The sequence below is a fragment of the Oncorhynchus mykiss genome, chromosome 22 (assembly GCF_013265735.2).
Source record: "Oncorhynchus mykiss isolate Arlee chromosome 22, USDA_OmykA_1.1, whole genome shotgun sequence".
Lineage (NCBI taxonomy): Eukaryota > Metazoa > Chordata > Actinopteri > Salmoniformes > Salmonidae > Oncorhynchus > Oncorhynchus mykiss.
Window position 1 is genome coordinate 8,265,780 of NC_048586.1, and position 21,367 is coordinate 8,287,146.

At 43.0% G+C, this 21,367-nt stretch overlaps 1 protein-coding gene across 1 annotated transcript; it reads left to right on the plus strand.

The window, feature by feature from the left end:
• The first annotated feature begins 77 nt into the window (after positions 1-77).
• LOC110501320 (high-affinity lysophosphatidic acid receptor-like) lies at positions 78-17,682 on the plus strand. Its single transcript, XM_021578797.2, has 4 exons — positions 78-311; positions 445-516; positions 13,844-14,029; positions 14,738-17,682. Exon 4 carries the CDS (start codon positions 14,866-14,868, stop codon positions 16,051-16,053), a length of 1,188 nt encoding a protein of 395 aa, XP_021434472.2. The 5' UTR covers positions 78-311; positions 445-516; positions 13,844-14,029; positions 14,738-14,865; the 3' UTR covers positions 16,054-17,682.
• The last annotated feature ends 3,685 nt before the right edge of the window (positions 17,683-21,367 follow it).

Below are 21,367 nucleotides of genomic sequence, written 5' to 3' on the forward strand. Positions count from 1 at the left end.
AAATGAATAATAGTGAATACTAATAATAGTATTCGGCCAGTCGATGTTCATCTTCAACGCAACACCTTGAAACCAGTGGATCGCTCCGCGCGTCGCGCCTCAGCAGGCGACTGGACCGGTTTTGATTACCGATTGCGAAAAGCAAAGAGGTTTGGAGTGGATTCTGGATGGAAGGAGGCGAGGGAACGGGTTTCTTCCGTGGACGGTGTGTCTTCCTAAACGTCTTCTATTGATAACAGGCATAGGACATCTGAACAAGCCACCTCGGTCAGACTCGTCATCAAGGGAATTGTGACTCGCAGTGATTAAAGGTATTTCATCAGTAATTTATCACAATTTCTAGGTCATATAATTAAGGCGCTCGAAACCATGCGCACTGTTCTAGTCTACTTGCTGAGAATACGTGGACGGTGTGTCTTCCTAAACGTCTTCTATTGATAACAGGCATAGGACATCTGAACAAGCCACCTCGGTCAGACTCGTCATCAAGGGAATTGTGACTCGCAGTGATTAAAGGTATTTCATCAGTAATTTATCACCATTTCTAGGTTATATAATTAAGGCGCTCGAAACCATGCGCACTGTTCTAGTCTACTTGCTGAGAATAGAGAGGAATGATGATTATGGTGTAGCCTATTTAGCGAAATGTATGACAAAACAGTCAGTTACATAATACTGAATGCGGGCGAAATTGTCAATTGCTTGACTGAATAAGTGAATCTTTACTCAGCTATAAAGGTATTCTGAATTTTAAAGATGGAGAAAGAATGGGTGCGCGTAATGATAGCAGATTGTTTAAATATGAAATCTCGATCAGATTTTACTAGATACCTTACTATGGTTATGGGGAGGTGAACATATAGCCTACACTCTTAGAAAAAAGGATCTGGATAGAACCAAGAATAGTTATATTGCGTGCTTCATATAAGGCATCCCTAAAGGTTCTATGATCAGGTTGGTTCTTTGATCAGAACCCCATTGGTTCTTCTTCACTGAACCAAAAGTGATTCTATATAGAACCCTTGGGTTCCATATAAGGTTCTATATGGAACCGATTTCGATATAGAAAGCATAGAACACTTTTTGGTTTTATCCAGGACCATGGACCATTTATCCAGGACCAGAGTGTAGGCCTTTTGTTCAGGTCTGACTGGATATCTTCTTTTGGATGAGCTCCTCTCTGTTGTATGGTGAGAAGTTTGCACAACAAAAAGGATGAAACAAAGGTTCTATGTATATTGCATCAATAATTAGATATTCAGTCAAACAATTGCTTGTTTCAAACACATTCTGTCACATGTAACTGGACTGTTTTTCAGACCTGCTGGTCTGACACACACACACACACACACACACACACACACACACACACACACACACACACACACACACACACAGTCAAGCATGCACACGCACACATACACAAACAGACACACACACAGTTTTGTATTGCTATCCTTGTGGGGGACAAAAAAGGTATTCCCATCCAAAATTCTATTTTCCCTAACCCCTAACCCTAAACCTAACCCTAACTTGAACCCTTAACTTAACCAAAACCCTAAACTTAACCCCAAATCCCTAACCGTAAAACTATACCTAACCCTAACGCCTAACCGTAACCCTTAACTCTAACCCTAATTGTAACCCTAACCCTAAACCTAACCCAGAGCCTAAAATAAATTTAAAAACACACTCACGCACACACACGCGCGCACACACACACACACACACACACACACACACACACACACACACACACACACACACACACACACACACACACACACACACACACACACACAGCCTATTTAAAGTGGAACTGACAGCATTTAGCGACATCAAATCTTATTCAAATCTGTTCATATACAGTGCATTCGGAAAGTATTCAAACCCCTTGACTTTTTCAACATTTTGTTACATTACAGCCTTATTCTAAAATTGATTCAATTGTTTTTTTCCTCATCAATCTACACACAATACCCCATAATAACAAGCAAAAACTGTTTGTGCAAATGTATATAAAAAACAACGTAAATATAACATTTACATGAGTATTCAGACTCTTTATTCAGTACTTTGTTGAATCGCCTTTGGCAGTACTTACAGCCTCGAGTCTTCTTGGGTATGATGCTACAAGCTTGGCACACCTGTATTCGGGGAGTTTCTCCCGTTCTTCTCTGCAGATTCTCTCAAGCTCTGTCAGGTTGGACAAGGAACGTCGCAGCACAGCTATTTTCAGGTCTCTCCAACGATGTTAGATCGGATTGAAGTTCAGGCTCTGGTTGGGCCGCTCAAGGACATTCAGAGACGTGTCCCAAAACCTCTCCTGCGTTGTCTTGGCTGTGTGCTTAGGGTCGTTGTTAGTCGATGCTGCAGAAATGTTTTGGTACCCTTCCCCAGATCTGTGCCTCAACACAATCCTGTCTTGGAGCTCTACGGACAATTTCTTCCACGTCATGGCCTGGTTTTTGCTCTGACATGCATTGTTAACTGTGGGAACTTATATAGACAGGTGTGTGCCTTTCGAAATCATGTCAAATCAATTACATTTTTCACAGGTGGACTCCAATCAAGTTGTAGAAACATGTCAAGGATGATCAATGGAAACAGGATGCTCCTGAACTCAATTTAAAGTCTCATAGCAAAGGCTCTGAATACTTATGTAAATAAGTTATTTCTGTGTTTTATTTGTAATAAATTAGCTACAAATTTCACTTTGTCTTTATGGAATATTGTTTGTGAAAAAAAATATTGAATCTATTTTAGAATAAGGCTGCAATGTAACAAAATGTGGAAAAGTCAAGGGGTCTGAATACTTTCCGAATGCAATGTACACCCCCAGGAAGAATATGAGACTCAGATATGTTCATTTTCACATTTAACTTATTCAATTCTTAGAATGTTTGGGAATTACATATACTAAGGCATTTCTGAAAATTCTATAGCAATATAGAGTGGGAAAGCGGCTGTGCGTTTGGACAATTAATAGACACCGCAGGAAATAAAACCTATTATAAACTGGGTGGTTCGAGCTCTGAATGCTGATTGGCTGACAGCTGTGGTATTTCAGGTCGTATACTATGGGAATGAAAAAACATTTATTTTTACTGCTCTAATTAATTTGGTAGCCAGTTTATAATTGCAATATGGCACCTCATGGGTTTGTGGTATATGGGAAATATACCACGGCTAAGGGCTGTATCCAAACACTCGCGTTGAGTTGTGCATAAGAACAGTCTTTAGCCATGGTATTTTAGCCAGATATCACACATTTATTGCTTAAATAAACCATCTGTCCTTTTTAACTACCAAGAAATGTATTGGTGAATTATATTAATCATGCATTGAACTGCATCCATCTACTCTGCCAACAATGCCTTAGTGTACATCATGGAATGTTAAGTCAATTAGAACCTATTTTTAAAACCTCTTATAAAGTTGGGTTTGTAGCATAAACTGTGAATTTGATATTTTTGACTGATATTATGATTGTCTGTTTGTTTCATATCTGCAAAGTAGTTAAAAGGCTGTCAGTTCCACTTTAAGTACACAGCTACTCTCAATCATTGCAGGTCTGTCATCCCAGCAACCATATATTGACCTGACGAAGAAGAGGGCTGTTCTCTTTGTGTTGCCTGAATTGTAATCTGGATTGTCATTGGATAGAGTGCATTGAAGTGGCATAAGTACACCAAATAGTTTTCTGATATCTCATTGGATAGAGTTCATCGATGTGAGTAGCCTACACCAAACAGTGGATGGATAAAAACACAGCCAGATTATATATGTACACCATATTGATTGTATAGTTGATACTAAGATGCTCAGACAATCTGTTGTTGTAAGGAGTGCAGGCAGGGTAGCAGTATAGAGCAAAGCCTAAAATGTATCATAGGAAACAGTGTGTTTTATTGAATCCAATTGATGTCGATGTAGGTATTAACAGGAGAAACATGAGTGAGTGCCAGACTAGGTGGCCAGGTCATCTTGAGCATGTAATAATGGCACCTGCTGCCATCAGTCAGTCAGTCAGTCTGTCATATCTGTGTGACATCCTCCTGGTCATACTCTGCCATTCCAGGCCCCGTGTTGAATACACTGGCACATATAAACTGCACATATAGTTAGAAACTTCTTCAGGATCGGTGGGTCCCCTGCGGGACAGTTGAGCTAATGTAGGCTAATGCGATTAGCATGTGGTTGTAAGTGTCATGACGTTGGCCTAGGGGTAGGTTTATGACAGTCATAAATACCTCTTCCCCCCCCCCTTTTTCCTCTCTCTACCCTACTGATGTTACATTTGCAAAACCCTTGGTTAACATAGAGATTCTGGGAACATCAGAAGGTGGGGGGAAATGAACTATATTCTTGTAATCCGACCAATTGAACATATGAATATGATGAATATGACGTCAGTTCGGTGGTCATCTGAGACATTCTCATCAATGATAAGATGACAAACTCTACAGTGGAAAGTCTACACATCAGAGTTATCGGATTCACATGGAATTGTTGTTCAATTTAAATGTTTGAATATGAAATTATTCGTGATGGGATGAAATGTGATTGTAGCTTCTAAAATGTGAGATTTGGGTTTTCATAAGGGCTCTGCTCAATCAGTGGCCCGCCCCTGTGAAGGGACATGGGCTATACAACTTTTCAAACATGCCCTCCTCTCCCTTCTTATATAAGCCCTTGACGACAATATAACCTCCTGTTCCGAGGACGACGGTCCGATGTCAGAATGGTTCAGATAATAACTACAGAACGAAGCCAACATCAGCATGAGCTTTGGTTGCGCATGGTATGAACTTTGAACCCTTATTCACCTTATTCACTTTGAACCCTTATTCAATACCTCCTAGACGTTGAGTTAGCAACAGCAGATGCTGTTACGCACGCCTCTATGAAGAGGGAACGCAACACCCTGCTATAACTCAACTCTCCGTGAAGTGAAAGAGGTATGGAGGTATGGACTGTAGGCGTGAGTAAGGATGACAACAGACAGAATGTGGTACCGTTTACAAGGTAATATGGGGAAAAGGGACTGGACGGAACCAAAGCAAAGAAAGTAAAGAAAGTAAATCTCAAAGCCCCCTCTCCGATCTTACCTGCCTAACCAATACTTACCTAATTTAGCACCACCTGGTGCCCTAACCAAAATACAGGGGGTGGTCCGCCCAGGTCTTACCTATTGTGCCTAGACAATGAATATACTACGGGTATATGTATGCCTGCGGGTCTCTTGCCTAAGCACTCCCTAGGTGCCTTCCCCTTCCCCCCTGGGAACAAATGAAACAGGATAACAAATAATTGCTCAAACAAACTAAGAAACAAAGGACATCAAATAAGCTCTACCTGAGCAACAAACTCACAGAACATACCACTTCCCAGCAATGAACTCCCAGCAAAATCAACCTCCAGCAAAATCTACCCATCACAATCAATCGCTCTGCAATGACCTCTCTGCAATGACCTCTCTGCAATGACCTCTCTGCAATGACCTCTCTGCAATGACCTCTCTGCAATGACCTCTCTGCAATGACCTCCCAGCAATGAACCCCCAGCAAAATCAACCTCTCTCCTGAACAGAACACTGGCTTTTATATAGCTTCTGAAGGAATGGGTAATTGGAGACAGCTGTGTCTTGACGAGGGGGCGGGGTCAGCTCTCCAATTAGCCCTGGAGTCGACCAATCAGCTGCTTGAGGGATTTCAGGAAGCCATTTTCCTGAAATAAACACATGCAAATATACAAACTACAACACATAAACTGGGGAACGTAACAGATGCAAACGAGGGTTAGGAAGGAACAGACAGAGTATCCCGTCTATCACTCAACGACTTTACTACAACGTATCCAAATGACCACCAGAGACATTTTTCAAAAGGACTCGATTTGGCAACACGGCCTTCCATCTACCACCAACCTACCGAAGCGCAGCTCAGAGTAAATATTCATTGCATTTTCCTTTTCCAAATGGGCGGTAATTTAGAATGCATAAGATACTGTATTTACGATAGCACAGCTTTGCCCTTTGTTCCTCAGTCTTCCCGCTCTTTCACTCAAACCCAGCCCTTTTCTTTTGTGTAACCAGCTGTCATATCTGTTCCGCCCGCCAGGGACGTTTTCCTTTATGACGTAATTTGTAATTAAGTTATGATTTAATTATGTGTATGTGTAATTCTGTGTGATTAGTTAGGTATTTAGTAAATAAATAATTAAACCCTATTTTGTATTGCTGATTCAAATTGTTAGCTAGGGTTCGTGCAGATAAACCAAGAATTTACAACTTTCAGATGAGACTGAATTAAGATGACGATTAATATTGACTGCTATTGATGTAAAAGAGAGTTTATTCGGAAGATAACATTCGGAAGATAACATTCGGAAGATAACAGCTCTATAAATATTATTTCGTGGTGCCCGACTCTCTAGTTAATTATATTTACATGATTAGCTCAATCAGGTAATATTAATTACGGATAAATAATTTTATAGAATAGCATGTCATATCACTTAATCCAGCATAGCCAAAGACACAACATAAGTAACAAGAACATTTCCCAGGACATAGACATATCTGATATTGGCAGAAAGCTTAAATTCTTGTTAAACTAGCTGCGCTGTCCAATTTACAGTAGCTATTACAGTGAAATAATACCATGCTATTCTTTGAGGAGAGTGCACAGTTTTGAACATGAGAATTATTAATAAACAAATTAGGCACATTTGGGAAGTCTTGATACAACATTTTGAACAGAAATGCAAGGGTTCATTGAATCAGTCTAAAACTTTGCACATACCCTGCTGCCATCTAGGGCTGGATAAATACATGATGGACTTTCTCTTGCATTTCAAAGATGATGGTACAAAATACATAAAAATAAACAGTTGTTTTTTTCTTTGGATTATCTTTTACCAGATCTAACGTGTTATATTATCCTACATTCCTTTTACATGTCCACAAAGTGTTTCCTTTCAAATGGTACCAAGAATATTTTCATGCCTGTGTGTCCATGTATGCTGATGAATCAACCCTGTACGCATCAGCAACCCCAGCTCATGAAGTCACTGAAACCCTTAGCAAAGAGTTGCAGTCTGTATTGGAATGGGTAGTAAAAAATGGGTCCTGATCATCTCTAAAACTACGAGCATTGTATTCGGTGCAAATCATTGCCTAACTTGGGCTCCCGAGGGGTGCAGCGTTCTAAGGCACTGCATCTCAATGCTAGAGGTATCACTACAGACCCTGGTTCGATTCCAGGCTGTATCACACCCGGCCGTTATTGAGAGTCCCATAGGGCAGCGCACAATTGGCCCAGCGTCGTTTAGGGTTTGGCTGGGGGTAGGCCGTCATTGTAAATAAGAATTTGTTCTGAACTGACTTGCCTAGTTAAATAAAGGTTAAATAAAAAATTGTAAAAGTCCTAGAAATCAGCTGAATATGGTAATGAATGGTGTGGCTGTTGAACAACTTGAGGAGACTAAATTACTTGGTGTTACCTTAGATTGGGGTGGCAGGTAGCGTAGTGGTTAGAGCGTTGGGCCAGAGTTCGCACTGTTAGGTGATCTAAACTGGGATATGCTTAACACCCCGGCTGTCCTGCAATCTAAGATAGAGGCCCTCAATCTCACACAAATTATCAAGGAACCTACCAGGTACAACTCTAAATCTATAAACATGGGCACCCTCATAGATATCATCTGTTCCAACTTGCCCTCTAAATACACCTCTGCTGTCTTAAACAAGGATCTCAATGATCATTGCCTCATTACCTGCGTCCATATTGGGTCCGCGGTAAAACGACCACCCCTCATCACTGTGAAACGCTTCCTAAAACATTTCAGCGAGCAGGCCTTTCTAATCAACCTGGCCCGGGTATCCTGGAAGGATATTGACCTAATCCCGTCAGTACAGGATGCCTGGTTATTTTTTTAAAGTGCTTTCCTCACCATCTTAAATAAGCATGCCCCATTCAATAAATGTAGAACTAAGAAAAGATATAGCCCTTGGTTCACTTCAGACTTGACTGCCCTTGACCACTACAAAAACATCCTGTGGCGTACTGCATTAGCATCGAATAGCTCCCGCGATATGCAACTTTTCAGGGAAGGTAAGAACCAATATGCACAGTCAGTTAGGAAAGCAAAGGCTAGCTTTTTCAAACAGAAATTTGCATCCTGTAGCACAAATTCCTAAAGGTTTTGGGACACTGTAAAGTCCATGGAGCATAAGACCTCCTCCCAGCTGCCCACTGCACTGAGGCTAGGAAACACTGTCACCATCGATAAATCTACGATAATCAACCATTTCAATAAGCATGTTTCTATGGCTGGCCATGCTTTACTGCTGGCTACCCCTACGCCGGCCAACAACTCTGCACCCCCCGCAGCAACTTGCCCAAGCCTCCCCTGCTTCTCCTTCACCCAAATCCAGTCAGTTGATGCTCTGAAAGAGCTGCAAAATCTGGACCCCTACAAATCAGATGGGCTAGACAATCTGGACCTTCCCTTTCTAAAATTTTCCCCTGCAATTGTTGCAACCCCTATTACTAGCCTGTTCAACCTCTCTTTTATATCGTCTGAGATCCCTAAAGATTGGAAAGCTGCCGCGGTCATCCCACTCTTCAAAGGAGGAGACACTCTAAACCCAAACTGTTACAGACCTATATCTATGCTGCACTGCCTTGCTAAAGTCTTTGAAAGCCAAGTTAACAAACAGATCACGGACCATTTAGAATCCTACCGTACCTTCTCTGCTATGCTATCTGGTTTCCGAGCTGGTCTTGGGTGCACCTCAGCCACGCTCAAGGTCCAAATGATATCATAACCACCATCGATAACAGACAGTACTGTGCAGCCGTCTTCATCGACCTGGCCAAGGCTTTCGACTCTGTCAATCACTGTATTCTTATCGGCAGACTCAATAGCCTTGGTTTCTCAAATGACTGCCTCGCCTGGTTCACCAACTACTTCTCAGATAGAGTTCAGTGTGTCAAATCGGAGGGCCTGTTGTCCGGACCTCTGGCAGTCTCTATGGGGGTGCCACAGGGTTCAATTCTCGGGCCGACTCTTTTCTCTGTATATATCAATGATGTCGCTCTTGCTGCTAGTGATTCTTTGATCCACCTCTACACAGACGACACCATTCTGTATACATCTGGTCCTTCTTTGGACACTGTGTTAACTAACCTCCAGGCGAGCGTCAATGCCATACAACTCTCCTTCTATGGCCTCCAACTGCTCTTAAATGCAAGCAAAACTAAATGCATGCTCTTCTACCGATCGCTGCCCACACCTACCCACCCGTCCAGCATCACTACTCTGGCCGGTTCTGACTTAGAATATGTGGACAACTACAAATACCTAGGTGTCTGGTTAGACTGTAAACTCTCCTTCCAGACTCACATTAAGCATCTCCAATTCCAAAAATAAATCTAGAATCGGCTTCCTATTTTGCAACAAAACTCACATGTGCAATTGCATGTTGTCAGGTGTAGTTTCATGGTATCACATGTTGAAATTCTGCATGCCCATGTTGTCACATTTACAGTATTTCACATGAGATCCTGTTTTCACATGTGTAGTGTCATGTTAACACATGTTGCTTTTACATGTTGTTACATGTTATCACATTAACTTCACATAAGATCACATGCGATTACATGATATTCGTGTGGTTTTTCTGTAAGGGTATTTCAGAGCTGGACGTCCTTGTTTCATTAGGTCACTTTCCACTTGTGATGATTTAGATGATAACTTTAAGAGCAAATTAAGGGCAACCATTGATGCCTTAGCACCAGTAAAGGCCACACCCTTGGATGAGTGAGGAAACTAATAAATGAAAGACAAATTGCAAATAGGCAGACTGGAAGTGGAGAAATTCAAAGTTGCATGTCCATTATGATATTTTGAGAGAGCAACTTGGCGTATATAACAAGGCAATTAGAAATGCCAGAAATGCTCATTTTTGTAACTTGATCACTAAATGCCAAAATCATTTCAGAGTGCTCTTCTTAACCATTGATGGCCTGACAAATCCTACCCCCGCAAACCTATGTGAACTTTTCTCCACATCGAAATGTGATGAGTTTGCTGCATATTTTAGAAACAAGATAACAAACATTAGGCTGGGTTTCAGTCAAGTTTGATGATATGTGCCCTAGCCTACCAAGCAAAAGTCGTAGGTAGGAAAGTGGTATCACAACTTAAGCTTTCTACCTGCCTTCTCGATCATATCCTCCCCACCTTCAAAAAAGTGTTTAATTGCCTATCTGAAGAAGTGCAAGCTACTGTTAATCACGCCCTGTTCACAGAAATTTTCGTCACTGCACTAAAAACTGCAATGGTGAAACCCCTTCTCAAGAAAAGTAATCTAGAACCTTCAGCTCTTGACAATTGTTGTTGAATCTCCAACCTTACATTTTTAAGCAAAATTCAGGAGAAATTGGTTTTCTAACAGCTCAATAATTTTTTAAGTGCCAACTGTATTTAAAAAAAAAATCCAATCTGCTTTCTGGGCCCACCACAGCACAGCACAGACAGCCTTAGTTAAAGTGGTAAATGATTTTAGAGCCAACACAGATGCCAGACAGCTCGTTAGGTTGCTGCGCAGCTATTTTCAGGTCTCTCCAGAGATGTTCGATCGGGTTCAAGTCCGGGCTCTGACTGGGCCACTCAAGGACATTCAGAGACTTGTCCCGAAGTCACTCCTGCGTTGTCTTGGCTGTGTGCATAGGGTCATTGTCCTGTTGGAAGGTGAACCTTCGCCCCAGTCTGAAGTCCTGAGTGATCTGGAGCAGGTTTTCATCAAGGATCTCTTTCTATTTGCTCCTTTCATCTTTCCCTCGATCCTGACTAGTCTCCCAGTCCACGCCACTGAAAAACATCCTCACAGCATGATGCTGCCAAACCATGCTTCACCGTAGGGATGGTATTGGCCAAGTGATGAGCGGTGCCTGGTTTGCTCCAGATGTGACGCTTGGCATTCAGGCCATAGAGTTCAGTATTGCTTTCATCAGACCAGAGAATCTTGTTTCTCATGGTCTGAGAGTCCTTTAGGTGCCTTTTTGACAAACTCCAAGCGAGCTGTCATGTGCCTTTTACTGACAAGTTTCTTCTGTCTGGCCACTCTACCATAAAGGCCTGATTGGTGGAGTGTGGCAGAGAAGGTTGTCCTTCTGGAAGGTTCTCCCATCTCAACAGAGGAACACTGGAGCTCTGTCAGAGTCACCATCAGGTTCTTGGTCACCTCCCTGACCAAGGCCCTTCTCCCCTGATTGCTCAGTTTGGCTGGGCGGCCAGCTCTAGGAAGAGTCTTGGTGGTTTCAAACTTCTTCCATTTAATAATTATGGAGACAACTGTGTTCTTGGGGACCTTCAATGCTGCAGAAATGTTGTGGTACTCTTCCCCAGATCTGTGCCTTGAGACTATCCTGTCTCGGAACTCTACAGGCAATTCCTTCGACCTCATGGCTTGGTTTTTGCTCTGACATGCACTGTCAACTGTGGGACCTTATATAGACAAGTGGTTGCCTTCCCAAACCATGTACAATCAATTGAATTTACCACAGGTGGACTCCAATCAAGTTGTAGAAACATCTCAAGGATGATCAATGGAAACAGGATGAACATGAGCTCATTTTCGAGACTCATAGCGAAGGGTCTGAATTCTTATGTAAATAAGGTATTTCTGTTAATTATTTGTAATAAATTTGAAAAAAATTCTAAAACCTTTTATCGCTTTGTCATAATGGGGTATTGTGTGTAGATTGATAAGGAGAATGTTTTATTTAATCAATTTTTGAATATGCAACATAACAAAATGTTGAAAAAGTGAAGGAGTCTGAATACTTTCCGAATGCACAGTATCTCAGAGAAAATAAATAGATGTATCACATGTGGCTTTCCACAAGGTTCAATTTGGGTCCTGTACATGGCAGCATTATCAGAAAGCACAATATAGATTTTCGCTGCTACACAGACTATACACGACTTTACATTTCTGTGTCACCAGAGGATTTTAGCTCCACAGATAAATTATTAGACTGTATTAGTGATTTAAGTAGTTGGATGGCTCACAACTTCCTCCAGCTAAATCAAGACAAGAGAAAATATGGCCGCACATAATAATTCACGGGCAATAAAGATAAAACACCAGGTAAAAAACCTAGGTGTCATTTTACATTGACTACTGTAATGCTCTCCTGTCTGGTCTAACCAAAAAAAGCCATTGGTCAACTGCAAAACATACATAATTCTGCAGCACAGATACTGACCAAGACCAGATGGAGAGCACACATTACACTGGCTTTAAGGCCTCTGCACTGACTGTCTGAGTTTTACAATTCTTTTAAAGATAATTGTATTGGTTTTTAAATCAATCCATGATTGGGCACCCCAATACATGTCAGACATGCTTTTAAGTTATGTACCCAGTAGGTCCCTCAGGTCCTCTGGTACTGGCCTTTTAACTATCCCAAAGCCTATAACTAAGAGGCATGGGGAGGCATAGCCTGCCAGAGAACCTGAGCAGGGCTGAAACTGTGAAAATGTTTAAAAGAGAACTTAAAACACACCTTTGCTTTTTAGTCGTTCAGTTTTTGTTATTCTTTAGTTTTTTTTAATCCTGTTAGGTTTGTTGTGTAGTAAATATTTGAGTTTTCATTTGAATTGTTTTTATATATATTTTTCCCTTGTAAAGCACATTGTGTTGCATTCCATGTCTGAAATTTGCTGTATAAATAAAGCTTGATTTGATTTGGTCTCTTCAAGACTTATTCATTGTACACTTGTTAAATCTAATACATTTAGCACTCTATATCATTTTTGCTCTCTACAGTATGTAATTGTATCTGTTCAAGCTGTTCGGATTGTTGATTGCTGTAACACGGGGCACCATTGAAAAAGAGATCCTGGTCTTAATTGGGATTCCCTGTATAAATAAAGGTTAAACACAAATATCTAAAGTACCACCTTTTCATCTCGGAACAGATTCAGTGCTCTTGAGGCGTGTAATCAACTGTGAGAATGCACTGCCGTCTCTCTCTCCGTCTTTCCTTCTGTCTTTCATCTCTCTGTTACATTGCCATATTTATTCTCTCCATCAGGCCACGTGCGGGCCTTTAGCAGTGGGTGGATTTCATCCAACAAGAGATGGAGGGACGGTGAAATGGGGGAGGGCAGCCTGGTAGCAGCAAAGCTCTGTTTCTTCAGAACGGGCTCTACTCATTCCTGTCACATGTATTTATACCAGAGAGTCATTTCACTCTGGCACTGGAGGAAATAGACTAGTAAGTAAGTGTTGAAGGGATGGTTTGATATTTGGATTGTTCCACAAATAAGGTGCAAGAAAACTAAAAGCTGTTTTACCTACCTCAGTGGAGACCAAAGGGATTTTCAGAGTTAGACATCTCTGAGACCGAGTGTGTATGTGGGTCCCAACAGCCCCTCTCAAACACAGACATATATATATACAATATATACAATATAATGTCACAGACATTTTCAGGTAGCAGAAGGGATGGGTGGGGGGGGGGGGGGTCCTTGTTGCTGTGGAACTGATGACATGTTTGCCTCAGTAACAATCACTTACACTTTTGATGCAAGGTCTTGTATGAGAATCTACAGCCATTTTCCAAGGGATAGTTCACATAGAAGTTTCCTTTTGTAAAACTTGAGGCAGTGATATGTTCACAAACGCACATGCACGCACGCACACGCACGCACGCACGCACGCACACACACACACACACACACACACACACACACACACAATGTGATCTCCATATTAATTGGTTGATGAGAGCCATAATGTTGACACAGTGATCCTGTCTTCCAGGTTGTCACCTTCCTGTCTGAGAGCTGCGTAGCTGTTGAGAAGGGCTCCGTGGAACAGGATACAGGGAAAGGAACAACTTGGTGCATCATGATGGAGTGCTGAAAACCAGAGTATTCCCCAACCCGGTGCTCCACACCACCCCCAGAGCGAGAGAAAGGGTTGAAACCATAGCAACAGTCGTGTCCTGTGAGTGAGCTCATTTGAGGATGCCACACTTTCATCTGGATTACATTCTGTAGTGGAGCTGCACCAGCAGATTAGATTTTGTTGCATTGTGTGGAAACAGGATGAACATGAGCTCACAGACTTTAGCTGAGTCTCTGTGACAAGCTGATGAGCCATACCCTTGCTCCTAGCCCATCACTAGCTTCATTCCTGATTGTGTGGGATTCCCCAATATAGAAAACAACAACTGATAATGCTGCAAATATGGACTTAAGTTATAAAATAAAATAAAAATGTATTTGTCACATGTTTCATAGACAACAGGTGTAGACTAACAGTGAAATGCTTACGATTAATTTCCAATAATCCAGATAAGATAAAAAATGTAATAAAAATAGTGACTTGAGGAATAAATACAGAGTGAATAACAAATAAAAATAAAGAGTAAAAATGACATAGTTATATATAGGGAGTACCGAGTTGATGTGCAGGGGTACAAGGTGTATGTCCACAGCCCATAGCACTACTATTAATTCACATTGGACAAGACCATAGCGAACGTTGGCTGTGCGCAGTAGATCACCGGCTGGGTGTCGATGAACAGTGGCTATTCAACAAGTCGGTGCAGTCTGTTTTGTTCTTAAGGAACTATATTGCACTCAAATGATTCTGGTATGCAGGATTTGTTCCTACGTGTTTCTTACGTGTTTCATTTTGCTCCTGTTTCAGACCTTGCCATGAATGAGGAGACCAGGACTTGTGACTTACCGAGGAAGCTGACAACAACACAATCTCAGACGAAAGAACAATGATGCATATCCAGGGCCGGACTGACTGGTAGACTGGTAACCATTGCCATGGAGTTTTGCAACCGCAGCCTGCTGGCTAGGTGTGCCCCCCTGATGGAGCCGGATGAGGAGGAAGGGGTGGTGATTTCACCCCCGCCTTCGCCGCCAGGGGTTGGGGCTACTAGTCCCTTCATGCCTGTCACCCTGCGTGTGATGCTGGCCGCCATCATGATCTTCATGATCACCATTGGTTTCCTGGGAAACGCTATCGTTTGTCTGATCGTCTACCAGAAGCCTGCCATGCGTTCCGCCATCAACCTGCTCCTCGCCACATTGGCGTTCTCTGACATCATGCTCTCGCTGCTCTGCATGCCCTTCACTGCCGTTACCATGGTTACGGCCGACTGGCACTTCGGGGGAGGATTCTGCCGTGCTTCCGTTATGCTCTACTGGCTCTTCGTCCTGGAAGGCGTGTACATCCTCCTCATCATCAGTGTAGACCGCTTCCTAATCATCGTTCAGAGGCAGGATAAGCTGACACCGCACCGCGCCAAGCTGCTCATTGTCGCTTCCTGGGCGCTGTCCCTCTGCGTGGCGCTCCCGTCTGTGATCGGCTGGCGTGCGGGCACGGCGGGTGTGACGGGCATTGGGGAGGCCTGGGCGCCACAGTGCGTGCTGGGCTACAGTGAGTCGCTGTCCGACCGCAGCTACACGGTGCTGCTGGTGGTGGCTGTGTTCTTTGTGCCGTTCGGCATCATGCTCTACTCCTACCTGTGCATCCTCAACACGGTGCGCCGCAACGCCCTACGCATCCACAACCACACCTACGACCAGGCCAGCCTTCCGGCCCTCAACCAGGTCAGCAAGCTGGGTCTTACTGGCCTGCAACGGCCCCCCCAGGTCAATGTGGACATGAGCTTCAAGACCCGTGCCTTCACCACCATCCTCATCCTCTATATCGGCTTCTCTGTGTGCTGGCTACCCCACACCGTTGTCAGTCTGCTGGCCGTGTTCAGCCAAAGGTTCTACTTCAGCCCGGCTTTTTACCCGGTCAGTGTGGGGGCACTTTGGCTCAGCTACCTGAAGACGGTGTTTAACCCTGTCATCTACTGCTGGAGGATCAGGAAGTTCCGGGAGGCGTGTCTGGAATTTATGCCCAAGAGCTGCAGGCTGTGTCCCAGGTTGCCGGGCCGGAGCCGCAGGAGGGTGAGGCCCAGTAACATCTACGTGTGCAGCGAGATCCAGTCGGCTGTGTGAGGAATTAACACTCCCTCTGAGAACACTTTCTGGTAACAGTGTAAAGCAGTGTTCACCAACCCTGGTCTTGAAGAGCAAAAGGGTGCTCCACTGGTGTGAAGGACCTACTATACCTGCTCTATGATTTGTTAAGACATCAGCATGTCAGCAGCATACACAGTTTGCTGCTGAAACATTCCTGTCTTCTGATTTTTTGGGGGGCATCTAAGTAAGAGCAATCAGCAGAGTACATTCTTGTGTTTTGTCTAAAGTGCTGTGGACACTGGACAGCCGTGAACAGAAGAACCCTCTCTCTTTTTATCCCTTCTCCGAAAAAGACATGAAGAGAGTACAAATGATGCACAACCAGGAACAGAGTTTTCTATTGAACCATTTTCCAGGTTTTTAATTGGCTGAGTACTGTTGGTGATCGTTTACCCAGATGGCTCTTTTATATGTCTGATACTGAAAGTAAATGAAAAGGTTGCATAAAACTTGCAATGAAATGTTGATCAATATAAAAACGGTTGTTTCAGTGAATTAATAATTGATTTAATGAGTTAACTAACAAACCGATTAACATGTGTGTTGACATCAACTATGCAGATGAAGCATATAGACTGAGTATAAATGAAAGATAACAAATCATGGAAACACAGTTAATACTGTTGTTTGTTGTGCACATGCACTGTGATAGCATTGTACCTTCCTAATACTGGAACAAAAATATTGTATGTTGGGCATGCTGGTTGACAAAGGTTGAACCTGTTGTCGAACACAGACCACGTTAAGCAGTCCCCTGCCTCTGCAATGTCAATGGTTGTGTTGCTGGGATACTAAAGACCTCTACTGATTGTAGGTTGCGGAGTGTATTTATGTGTGTGAAACCCATATCTGACCCATATCTTCCACAGCAGAACACAGTCTGTGCTGTATGTAATTAATCTCCATCTGTACAGTAGATAAAACTATTTACTGAGAGTAGTTCCAATCTAGGGCATGCCATGTCAACTCATACACTTTGCGTAAAGTGTGATTATCTCAATTATGCTGCCTTAGTTGAAAGAAAAAACACAGATGACGCGAGACAGAGCACGAGGTACAAGCCTCACAAACAGACGTCTGCAAAATACAAGCCGATGTCGTAGCGTTGGTATCATTAATGTGGCGACTGCTGTTTATCGAATAATTATGTGTTTATAATTACGTGATTCAATTCATCAGGCAACCACTAACTCAGTAACTTGGGGAACCATTGGAAAAGTTTGTTTAATGAGTTACCATTTCCCAAGTTAACTCAAAGAATATCAGAATATCGATTTCATATCAGTCGATAATTAATTAATTTCCTAATCCGTCTCATCCCGAACGTTGCATAATTTGTAAATCTGCACAAACCCGGGTCTCACTAAATAATTCCATACCACTCCAATTGAGTTGATTATTTATTTACTAACAATTTAAATTATAATATAAGATACACATCCACACGATGTCAGTGTCCTTTCTCTTAGTGGTCTGTTCCCTTGCACTCGTTTTGTGAGAGTGGACTTCTGAGGCTAATCAGCTGTCTCAACACTCCCAGCTTGGGTAGGAGGGCCGTGTAGACAACCAATGATTTGAAGAGAATAACTGGCTGGTTCTTCTTGAATTCCCTGTCTCATATACAGTAATCAACCGTAGCCTTGATTGTTAAGAGGTTCCTTTGTCCTCTTTCTAGTGTTGCGTTTGGAGTCGCGACTATCTTAGATCACGCTGCAGCTGTGGTCCGTTTTAGTCTAATATGTAAATTCTTAACTCATGTTTTACAACCCCGGGTCACAAAGGGGTGTTTCTGTCTTTATGGCAAGTTTTTGGGGGTGTATCTAGTTACGAGGCAAGGTGTCACAATGTACTATGATCTCGTTAGACAACTGAAATCATAGTTCATTGTTACAAAAACATTCTCTTTGATCTGGATATTTCCTACACAACGCACAGTATGTAAACATCATGTACATATTATGAAAGCTCTTCAAGTTACAACGTTTTTTGTTATAACGTCATTTAACTTTTAATAACGTAACAAAAATGACATTCATTTTCATATTCCATCTATCATTGTTACCACCATTTTGTCTGATGAAATATAATGTCCCAAAGTCAATTTATTGCATGTTACCGTTCTGAGGTAGATTCTCCATAGGCCCACCATACATTCCATTCCTCCACACTGAGAGGACAAGGGATTTGTCTGCTGCCTTGAGATTTACAATGGGCGTGAGGTGTCACAACCCCCCCTCCCATTAATCCCTCTATACCTCTTCCCCTCTACGGGAGTGAGAGATGTCTCTGTAGGACTGTGATCCACGGTAACCTGACACGAACAGGCCAGTCACGACAGAGTACTTTCTCCTTGTCAAGTAACGGAGAGATAATTACATGTTTCTCTCTCGAAAACCCTGACCAGTCGACGGATAGTGAAATCTCAGAAATTGAACCTGACAAATGAAGAGGAAGAACCTGCGCAGACAGGTGAGGTGTAGGCTTACGGCTTCACCCTAATGACCAGGAAAATGCCCGAGATGACTCTGGCCCAGTGGGAGTACAATTCGTGGAGAAAGTGGATCCATGTCTTTTGGCTGATCCGTTTGTGGTATAAGGTTGGATGAAGAAGGAATTGGGTTCTGTCAGTTCGGGCAAAGTATTCCGATTTTCAGATGGTTAATTTTGTGGGGGAGGACGAAAGCTGTGTCCTGCTTTCCTGAGCAGAGTGCCACTGAAAGGAGTGATACCTGGGGTGGCTTTGAGTGTTGAGGTGGATTGACTGAAGTTGAGGATCACCTGTGTCTGTGATGCACGACGTTTGGTGCGACACAAACTGTACCTGGTGGCGAGTGTGAGACTGAACAAACCCTGTCTGTCCTTCTGAGTTTTGATGCAGACTGTTTGCCGGATAAAGTCATGAGAGCTTTTGTTTCGAACCCACTATGGTGTTTCAGGTGCCAAGTTTATGGTCAATTTGCAGCAGTATGTAGGAGGGAGATTCCGAGGTGTAAAAAATGTGCAGGAGGGCATGGGACAAAGGAGTGTGTACACTCTCCGAAAATAGGTCTCCATAGGAGAACCCTTTTTGGTTCCAGGTAGAACTCTTTCGGGTTCCTTGTAGAACCCACTGTGGAAAGAGTTCTACCTGGAACCCAAAAGGGCCCTAATCAAATCAAATCAAATGTTATTGGTCACATACACATGGTTAGAAGATGTTATTGCAAGTGTAGCAAAATACTAATGTTTCTAGATCCGACAGTGCAGCAGTACCTAACAGGGAATATCTAACAATTCCACAACAAAACCTAATATCTAACAATTTCCACACAAAACCTAATACACACAATCTAGTAAAGGAATGGGATGAGAATATATAAGTATAAAATACATGGATGAGCAGTGACAGAGCGGCTGAGATGCAATAGACAGTAAAGAATAGATAGTGAAGAATGCAGTATACAGTATATACTTGAGATGAGTAACACAAAATTAAAAAGAAATGTCCCTTTTTCAGGACCCTGTCTTTCAAAGATAATTTGTAAAAATCCAAATAACTTCACAGATCTTCAGTGTAAAGGGTTTAAACACTGTTTCCCATGCTTGTTCAATAAACCATAAACAATTAATGAACATGCACCAGTGGAACGGTCCTTAAAACACTAACAGCTTACAGACGGTAGGCAATTAAGGTCACAGTTATGAAAACGTAGGACACTCTAGAGGCATTTCTACTGACTCTGAAAAACACCAAAAGAAAGATGCCCAGGGTCTCTGCTCATCTGCGTGAACGTGCCTTAGGCATGCTGCAAGGAGGACTGCAGATGTGGCCAGGGCAATAAATTGAAATATGTACTGAGATGCCTTTGACAGCGCTACAGGGAGACAGGATGAACAGCTGATCGTCCTCGCAGTGGCAGACCACGTGTAACAACACCTGCACAGGATCGGTACATCCGAACATCACACCTGCGGGACAGGTACAGGATGACAACAACAACTGCCCGAGTTACACCAGGAACTCACAATCCCTCCATCAGTCCGCAATAGGCTGAGAGAGGCTGGACTGAGGGCTTGTAAGCCTGTTGTAAGGCAGGTCTTGACCAGACACCACTAAAAACAATGTTGCCTATTGGCACAAACCCACCGTCGCTGGACCAGACAGGACTGGCAAAAAGTGCTCTTCACTGACGAGTGGCGGTTTTGTCTCACAAGGGGTGATGGTCGGATTTGTGTTTATCGTCGAAGGAATAAGCGTTACACCGAGGCCTGTACTCTGGAGCGGGATCGATTTGGAGGTCCAAATCATGGTCTGGGGCGGTGTGTCACAGCATCATCGGATTGAGCTTGTTGTCATTGCAGGCAATCTCAACACTGTGCGTTACAGGGAAGACATCCTCCTCCCTCATGTGGTACCCTTCCTGCAGGCTCATCCTGACATGACCCTCCAGCATGACAATGCCACCAGCCATACTGCTCGTTCTTGTGTGTGATTTCCTGCAAGACATGAATGTCAGTGTTCTGCCAGGGCCAGCGAAGAGCCCGGATCTCAATCCCATTGAGCACATCTGGGACCTGTTGGATCGGAGGGTGAGGGCTAGGGCCATTCCCCCAGAAATGTCTGTGAACTTGCAGGTGCCTTGGTGGAAGAGTGGGGTAACATCTCACAGCAAGAACGGGCAAATATGGTCCAGTCCATGACGAGGAAATGCACTGCAGTACTTAATGGAGCTGGTGGCCACACCAGATACTGACTGTTTGTGGAACTGTGGAACTTCAAGTTTATGTGTCAGTTGTTGAATCTTGTTATATTCATACAAATATTTACACGTTAAGTTTGCTGACAATAAATCCAGTTGACAGTGAGAGAACATTTATTTTCTTGCTGAGTTTATATAAACATTCTTAAAGTGGAATTATTAAAGTGACTAGTGTTCTACTAATTAAAGTGGCCATTGATATCAAGTCTGTAGGTAGGCAGCCGCTTTTCTGTGCTAGTGTTGGCTATTTAACAATCTGATGGCCTTGAAATAGAAGCTGTTTTTCATTCTCTCAGTCCCAGCTTTGATGCACTTGTACTGACCTCGCCTTCTGGATGGAAGCGGGGTGAAAAGGTTGTGGCTCGGGTGGTTATTGTCCTTAATAATCTTTTTTGCTTTCCTGTGACAAGTGTCCTGGTAAGTGTCCTGGAGGGCAGGTAGTTTGCCCCCGGCCATGCGTTGTGCAAACCGCACCGCCCTCTGGAGAGCCCTGCAGTTATGAAGGGTGGTGTAGTTGCCGTACCAGGCGGTGATACAGCCCGACAGGATGC